We start from the raw sequence: 9,246 nt of genomic DNA on the forward strand, positions 1-9,246 counted from the left end.
TGGTCTATCTTTGTTTAGATGTTGTTGTTGATGACAAAGCAAAATTCAATATACTCATTTTAAAATCAATAACTAGGTGCTAGAAAATCCATGATTGGTTATCCTAAAAATCAAAGAATCCTAATCTCATTCACCCATAGGATAAGAGCCGAAGAGACATCTATCCATTATCCATATGTACAAAACCTGATAACTCATGCTATGATCATTGAGAAGAAAGTTTTTATTTATAATGCAATATAGTAGGGACCCAACAAACATGGCCATTTTACACACATTACTGTTTTATTTTCCAAGTCCCCACCACTAACAAAGGCACAGTTAAATTCAGTAATTATTTGGTAGTCTTGGAGCAATGCTCCGAACTCTCACATTGGAGGTGGCCCTATGGTGGGCCCCACTTGTGGGTCTCACCTCTATTGTGAAAACCCGAACCATTGCTCCGGGACTACCCAATAATATTCCGTAAAGCTCATACAAAAGCACTAGTGTGGAGGATAAGAAAGACCACTGTTTGAGCATATTAGTATATTACTACCAGAAGAAATTGTTTAGCTGGGATGGAGTTTGTGAGTCCTCCATATCATGTGAAGGAGAATGTATGTGTCTCCCTTCGTAGGTTGTAATCACCATCCTTGGATCTTCTGCTAATCGCTCCACACGTTTCTTTACGCGACAATTATCTTGTGTGCAACGATAGTAGCTCCTGCATGCATTGATAAAATCATAGGTAAGTGTTATTGATTCAAGATCTTGTTTTGATGTGAGCTATAGCACTGAGTTGCATGTGTGTTTGACAGTGAGAATATGGTATCAATAAGGTTTTGAAGGCCATGACATTTTTTAAATTTGAAGGAAATTGAAGGCAGATATGTAAAATGTTAGCTAATAGCTACAGCATGCATGCAGTGGCGTTCGTGTTATGGTGCATAGTTTATATGTGTGGAAGATATTATGGTCCGAGAAGATGAAACTCTGTGTAGCCTCACCCCAACATACTTATATAACAAGTAAAATAGTGAGTCTTATTACCCTAGACAAAATGAACTTGGAATGGGGATCATTTCCATTCATGGAGCTCTATGTTAAGCAATAATTATCTCATAAATCAATAATTATCTCATAAATCAGATATATGCATTTTCCTTTTCACAACGAATAGGACTTACACATTGTGAGATATATATCCGATGAATGAAATACATTTTTCTATTTTGAGATACTAAGGGGTGTTTGGTTTGTGTTTTCAAACAACAATTTTTAATTTTTAGACAATATTACACATATTTTCACACACTTTTTCACCTACACGTATTTCTATAAATATTTTCAAATAACAATTTTTAATTTTTAAACACATGTATCAAACGGTCCTTAAGATTTTTGAGTCACTAAGAATGGTTTTTTATTTATTTAGAAACTCAGGATGGTATTATTGTCAGTTGTCACTATGTATGGGCCACAAGTTTGATTTTCTTTTCCCTGAATCAATGCAGGAACATTAAGATCAAGCATGCACGACCATTTCACAAGCTCACCATTCTTCATGATCATTACGCCTAGTGTGTTCTATTGGCCTACCCCCTCTATCAAATTATTTAACAATAGTAATTTTCGATGTGGTTCACCCAAGTTAAAACTATATAAACAACATCGTGTGATGACTTGATGTGCCTATTTGATTTGATTGGTTAGAAGTAGAATGCAAACGATAAAATTTAAACAAAAAATCTAAAAACTCATCTTTCCATATATATAACAACGCTAAAATGAATTGAGTGATGTAATAAGAGTTGAATGATTGAATGGATCATTTTTCTAGAAAGACTCAGTATATATAGAATGGAAAAATTGGCCCGTTTGTTACTGATGTTTAAACAATAGTTTTTAGCATTTAAATAACATTACACGTATTTTTACACACTTTTTTACCCATACAAATTTTTAAAAAATACAAAAAATGCTACTAAAAACCTCTTAACATGAGCATTATAACTAGAAATGCAAATCCATCCATACAACAACAATTACTACTACTAAGTTTTTTTAGTCTTAAAACTTTAGGGTCAGTTAAAATCCATCCCTACAAATAGAAATTAATCAGTAGTAATGTTTAGTCAGACTATCCCATTTTATCAGTGCACCAGTTTTAGACAAGGTTACATGTTACGGGATTGATAAACCAAGCTAGTTTCCTATTATATAACACATTCTAGGATTAATTCTAATTTGCTTAAGATTTTTTTTTTTTTTTGCTGAGAATTTGCTTAAGATATTTGTTTAGAACTTAGAAGTTTGATAAATTTAAATTTTGTGCCGTGGGTTAGAACTTAGAATTTAGAAGGTCTACTGCACATCTTATTACTCCTAGTTTCAAGACAATGTCAATTGACCTACGGGACCTACACATATTAGTACTGTATATTGCTGGGTCCCTGGTTCCTACTTTGTTAGGGTGTACTGATTTAAGAATCCCAGGAACTTATTCGCAATTATTATTCACACATTGCTCACCATGGCCACCATGAACCTAACTTTTTTCTCGTTTCCAGGGTCGCAAGCTAGCAACATAAAGTTTTGACCGGGACAATTTTATGACTACAACAAAATCATATAATATTTGTATAAGTTGAGGTTTCAACTTTCAACCAATCATAAGTCAAATATATTATATCTAAACTCACCATAATTTATATTCCTTTATTGTTAAAATGTTGTGAAATTTTATTGCACCCAATACATTTTCACGTCAAAAATTGTGTGCTAGATTCTAATATTGTCTACATATTCATATTGGCACAAAGATAAAGTATTAAGCACTAACCCCACCCTATTTATCTTTTCAAACAAAATTTATATCCAACATTTATGACTTGGACTATACAACACCATTGAAAAGACATATCTTATTTTTAAGTTATTTGTGGTCCAAGAGGAGAGTACAACATAGAGATCCGAATAAATGAACTCTATTATATAATGCATGAACCTACTGAATTGATTACCCCTTAGAGTTAACAACCAACTATTTTTCAGTGAAAAAGATCGAAGTAACTTGAGTTTAATGCAGTTCAATGTTATCATAAGGACGTTCAAAATTTGTTGAACAAATGAGATTAGTCCAACTGTGTATGACAGATGTGTGTGGGTTTGAAATAGTTTTTTTTTTAACTTAATCTGTTATTTTAGTGGAAGTTAATAAATATAAAATTTAAATTTAAGTTCAATATCTTAGTTCTATAATTTAGGTTCTTAAGTGAAATACATGGTTGAATTTTTAAAAAAATTTTTAATGCATTGACAGTTGGCAGTGAGATATTTGAATTCTTGATATCTTTATTGAAACTACTAAAAAATTGAGCTTCAAGATTCTTGACAAATATACTCATAATTGAATATGATTGTACTTATAATAGATAATATTATTTTTACTACATTCATAAATATAATCACTTAGTTGGTTGGATTTCATTGAAGCTCTTAAAGTATAACAATTAAGAAATTACATCTAAGTTTTACCTATGATAAAATTATAGTTATTAAAAAAAAAGATTTTAGAAAGTTGTAAAAACAAATATATTATAATTAAGCTAATAATAATAATTTAAAATAATCTCCTAGACTCGAGACCCAAGGCTGCTAAATTTAAAATTTGGTCTTTTTCACAACTCGCAAGTGCCATCAACTTTAACTCAGCAGGCCATCAACTTTAAAAGGTAAGGACAACTATGGTAAAATAGGCCGGCGTAAAGTTTGATCATATGATTCATATCAAAGTCATAAAATCACTAACGTTAACCCACATTCAAAAGGTCAAAATTTTACCATCTAACGGTAAAAACTAAAAACCCTAAACCCAGGACTGGGGAAAGTCTGCTTTTCACATTGAATAATTTTGCAACAAAAAAGAGAGGGAAAGAGAGACATACAAACTATTTTCTCTCGAACCCAATAATTATTGTTAGAAAATATGAACTAGAAAACAAACGAGGTGTATTATTACACGGGACATAGCTATTCAGAGGTGAAATCATTTACCAGAAATTATTTTCCTTGACTTTGTAAGAAAGTAGGATTCTTTTCTAGCAGTGGTAACAAGTCAATAAAGGAATTGGCACGCCATTGCTCATGAGCCAAATTCTTTGCAGAACACAACCCAGCTATATATATATATATATACACACACACACACACATAGAGGCTTCTATAATCAAACAACTTTGGACCCGTTTAGTAATATTGTTCTAATAACGTTGTTTAAGTATTGTGAAATGTGTATTATATTGTTTAAACAACGAAAACTGTTGTTCAAACAATATTAACAAACAGACCCTTAATTTATATATAAAAAAGTTTCTAACCTCTCCTATCAGACACCAGTAATTATTCAATATTATGAGAGTATAACAACATAACAATACTTCCTCTTAGATAATAATAGAGAAATATCCATCGCTTATAAAAGAAAAGGGAGGAGCCTCATGTTTTTATATTTCAAAAGTACCTAATAATTTTTTATCAAGCACATGACAAAGACTTGGAAGAGCTTTGTGAAAAGCATGAGCAGTCTTTGGAGCCAAAAGCTTCTTTTTAGTGGGTCATTTTTTGTTTCCTTGGGCTAAGGTAGCCGTATAAATTTTAGTCATATATCATGATGTTAAATGATTTTTCTAGCTTCAATAATGCTGATGTAAAAAGTTGGATCTTCTAAATAAGATCAACAAAATGGGACAGAGGAAGTGTGTGTATATATATAAAATTACTTATTCATTACAAAATATTACTGTTACTTTTTGTAATATTTATATGTAGTTGTAATTTAAAGAGAATAAAAAACACTATCCCTAATTTGTTTTCTATGAAAATTTTCTCTATTTTCTTGTGTAAGAAGAATATATAATATACCACCACGCACTCTTAGCACGATAGTCACTCAACAAGTATAAGTGTTTGTGGGATGTGAGGTGTGAAATGTGAGGGGACAAGAGTCGGGGTTTAAGTCTCCAGAAGGGAACTTCACATATATATACTTAGATTAGACTAAAGTATAATTTCTATTATGCAATATATATATTTGTATCTCTTACATAAAACTGGACAGTGTCACTCAATAAAGCTGTAACAAGGCTCTTAGGGAAAATTATTGGATTCACCTGGAATAAAATGACATCGTACTGCTTATTCTAATATGATATTGGGTCTCACAGTGTTGTTTGTGATATAATCTACCACACGTTTCATTAAAAGTTGTCATAATTTGAGTAAAGTTTGTAGTGTGTTTTTATATTAGAACCATTTTTTCTTGTGCTTGATCTCCTTTTGTCCATTTAAGAATATAATAATAAGTTTCATTAATTAAATTCATGATAAGATCCATGATTCATGTAAGATGATTGAGTATCACGTTATTGTACTAGGAGAGTAATAAATATTTTATTGACTAAATTATTTTTGATTGATTATTATTCATAAATACCCTTACTTACATTATTAAAGTATAATATAAATCTGACGCTCCTGGGTGGGTAAAGCTATCATCTTCCATAAGAAAAGAATGACCCCGTGAATCAAGGGGGTAAAAAATGTGATGGAAATTTGGGGGATATCCTAGTCTGGCTAGAAGTACCAAGAGCCCAGAACATTGAATTTGAAGGCAATGAGGAATTAGTCAGACAGAACTGTATACTTCCTTTGTTTTTGAGTGAAACGGTTGGTCAATAATCTTTCTAGAACCGAGAGTACAACATTTATAGAATAATTTACATACGTACTGGTGTATGTGCAAACATATACACATATATCTATAATTATGAATGTTTATGCATGCTATATTGTGCACTTTTGTAGCCCCTAACTGTCATTTCGTACTTTCAATCATGATTTTCTATGTTTGATTTATTGCTCAAGTGAACACAGTCAAACACAAAAAGAAAAAAATGAGAGTAAAAATTGTCATTAGTGTGTTAAACCCCAAAATCTGAGGTCATTTAGTGTTAATTGTTCTTCCATTATATTGATGATGGCCTGATTATTGTTTGCTAATCGCTTGATCCGTTGTGATTACATCTCTTTTCAAGCTAATAATTGGTTCTTGCAGTTCATTGCCTTTAAAAATATTTTACCCTTTAATCATATTGCTCAAAACATATTTACACATCGAAATCTCCTGCACCAAGTATGTAAACTTTAAAGCTTAATAATAATTATGAGAACAAAATTATGAGAACAATAATGATGAGATCGAGAGGGAACACAGCATGCATGTAAATATATATGATCCTATTCACTTCAATGAAATTTAGAAAACCCTGCTCTGGTTCATGAGAGCTAAAATCGAATGAGATATAAACTTTTTCTTCAAAAAGCTTATTAAAGCACAAAAGAAAAGTGTGGATTTAGATTTTTCTAACCTGGGATGCTGGGTGTTCTTTACCACTTTTTGTCCATATTTTCTCCACTTGTAACCATCATCTAACACATCTACATCACTCATGGTCTTGAAGCAAAACCGAGGCTCCCTTACCTTCCTCCTTGCCTTTATCTTCTTCATCTTCAAGGTAGAAACCCCAAGATGATTGTCATCTCCACCTGCTCCTCTCTTGGTGCTTAAGCACTCTCCCACGTCTCCGTTCCATGCCCTAAAATCATTTGAAAACCGTACACAATTCATTTTAGAGGAAAAGGGTTGCATGAAAATATTAAAAAGGAATAGTAAGATAGCATTACATGATTCGATATAAGAAAGATTTGTAACTTTTACCATAGGTTTGTGCTTGATCTGTGCAAGGAAAGGAGTTGGGGTCCTCCAAAATCACAAGTGGTGTCTTCTCTGTGCTTAGTAGTGGGAGATGAGAGTAGGGTTCCATTGAGATTAGTGGAAGGTGCATCAGAGGCAAGTGAAGGAGGTAGGGTATTTGAGAAGACTTTGAGAGATTGGTGGCATCCTAAAGGAGCTGGTAAGGTCAGGTTGGAAGAGAAAGGATAATATCCCATTTGTGTAGGCACTTCTTGATCCTCAAAGAGACCTTGGTTGAGCATGGTTTGAGACGTGGTTGACATATATCTCTCTCTCTCTCTCTCTCTCTCTCTTTGAAAAAGAGTGTGGAAGATCAAATATAAAGGTGCTTGGTTCCTTTTATAGGAGATCAAGCAGTGCTAGATTCAAAGCACGAGGGTCTCTCAAACTTCTAGGATAGATAGAAAAATAGAATTACTAAGATATGAAGGTACCCAAATACCTATAAATATGACCAACCACCACTTTCCCTCCTTGTTTTCTCTCTCTCCCTCTCTCTCTCTCTCTGTCTGTGTACAAGAGCCTCTTGAATTCTCATATAAACAAAAGAGAGGAAAGAGTAGCTGAAGATCAAATTTAAAAGAAATACAAACCAGAATCCACCTTGAAATTAAAGAAAGAAAATACTGCAAAGACTTCAAAATTCAACTAAAAAGTAGGTGTTGGATTTTAAAGTGATATAGTGCTACACATGTTACTATTTGACCTCAAAAGCATGGAAAGTCCGTGTCTCTCATGGGGTAGTGGAATTTCACTGTTGTAGGAAGGTCAACAATACACGACAAATGGTTGAGCAGAAGAGGGTTTGGTTGACAAGTATATTTTTACTAATTACCAAAAAGAAATTTGAAAATTTATAATCTAAAATTAATAGTAATTTTAGTGTTTTCTTATATATATAGAATAGTCGTTTACATTTAAGTGCACAAAAAACCTGAGCTACCACTTGTTACCTAGACGGATCCAAGGGTAAAAGTGAAAACAGATGAGTGCACAATAATAGAGGACAAGTCCATAATACAAAGTTCATAAGTTAAAATTATCATTCACCACAAAATCTTTCAAAAAGATGAAAAATTAAAAAAGAGATGATGATAATGCTTACATATATATCTTTCACTTTCTAGGGTTTCTTTTTGTATCATTAATTTTCTAGGGTTTCCTTTGGGCAACCAAAAAGAAATATCAGATGGCAATGATGATGAATCTTGGGTGCAAATCTCTGTTCTCTTTGCATCGGCGGTGAGGATATCATTATGATTGATGAAAGAGCCCCTATTTGACCTTTTGCAGAAAATAAAGCTTCTCACCTTTCTCATCTCCTTTTCCTTATTAACTTTATACGCTTCAACCAACCCCACATCTACCCACCAATATTTCTCAAATTCCAAACCAAACTATTATATTAATTCTTACCATCTCTTTTCTTTTCAATTAATTGGCTTACTTATTAATCTTGGCTAACTTTTTATTTTTCTTTTTATGTAAAAAATTCTTCGCGGACCAACCAAAACCTTGTGGATATGCATATATGGAGTGCTAATTTTAACCATAGGATTATATGTTGTACCTGTTTATTGCACTAGGTCCAAGACTCCAAATAAATAGATATGTGACTTTAATTTCTTTATAGAAAAATTACTCATTCATATATTATGAATGAGCAATGCAATAATAATAATAATAATAACAATAATAATAATAATAATAATAAATTAATCACTTTATTTACAACTTCATGAGGTGACAATTACAACAAAAATCGGCACGGTCCTATGATGATGCCACTTCAAGTTTATACTAATCACAACATATCATTCAACATTTGAAAATATATTTGGAAGGATCTAGTTAGAGAAAATGATATACGGTCATATCGAATACACAAATTTTCTGCTCTTATAAGGTCTAAGAAAGGTAGTGAATAGATAGCATTACCTCGAATTGATTTTTGGGAGGCTGATTCCTGGATTTAGAAAATATAATGATCATTCCAATTTTGTAGATGTGGTAACAGCGACCTAAGTCAGAAAATGGACCATGATACCAACACGTACTGATTATTAAGACTGGACTGAAGACCGAAGACCGTAACTAATTAGTTAATTAATTCTCAAGCTGAAATTATTAAATTTGGTATTGTTAAGTTTTGAATATATCCTTCTTGGTATGTTTTGTGAGTGTACTTATGTTCTAATTTTTTTTTTTTTCCTCAAAACGAAAATGTTAGAAATTTGATTGTCAGTGACAGTGACAACTAGAAATTGAACGGGTCATTCCCTTTACTAAGACTTTCTTTTTACCTCCACTAATGTAACCATTATATTAGAAATCGGGCTAATACAAGGATGTCATTGCAAGTGGAAATCCTTTGAAGAAAAATTGCAATTTGACCGAGTAATCGTAAATAATTGAGATTGAGGGATATATATATATGAAAAATGTTACAG

General features: G+C 32.3%; 1 protein-coding gene across 1 annotated transcript; it reads right to left on the reverse strand.

Annotated features, from left to right (window-relative positions):
• Positions 1-208: 208 nt before the first annotated feature.
• On the reverse strand, positions 209-7,446 carry LOC142623551 (putative WRKY transcription factor 13). Its single transcript, XM_075796987.1, has 3 exons — positions 6,761-7,446; positions 6,411-6,638; positions 209-706 (listed from the first exon to the last, which is right to left on the reverse strand). The coding sequence occupies exons 1-3, from the start codon at positions 7,057-7,059 to the stop codon at positions 535-537; spliced, it is 699 nt and encodes a 232-aa protein (XP_075653102.1). The 5' UTR covers positions 7,060-7,446; the 3' UTR covers positions 209-534.
• Positions 7,447-9,246: the final 1,800 nt, after the last annotated feature.

Source organism: Castanea sativa, chromosome 2, assembly GCF_040712315.1.
Source record: "Castanea sativa cultivar Marrone di Chiusa Pesio chromosome 2, ASM4071231v1".
Classification (NCBI taxonomy): Eukaryota; Viridiplantae; Streptophyta; class Magnoliopsida; order Fagales; family Fagaceae; genus Castanea; species Castanea sativa.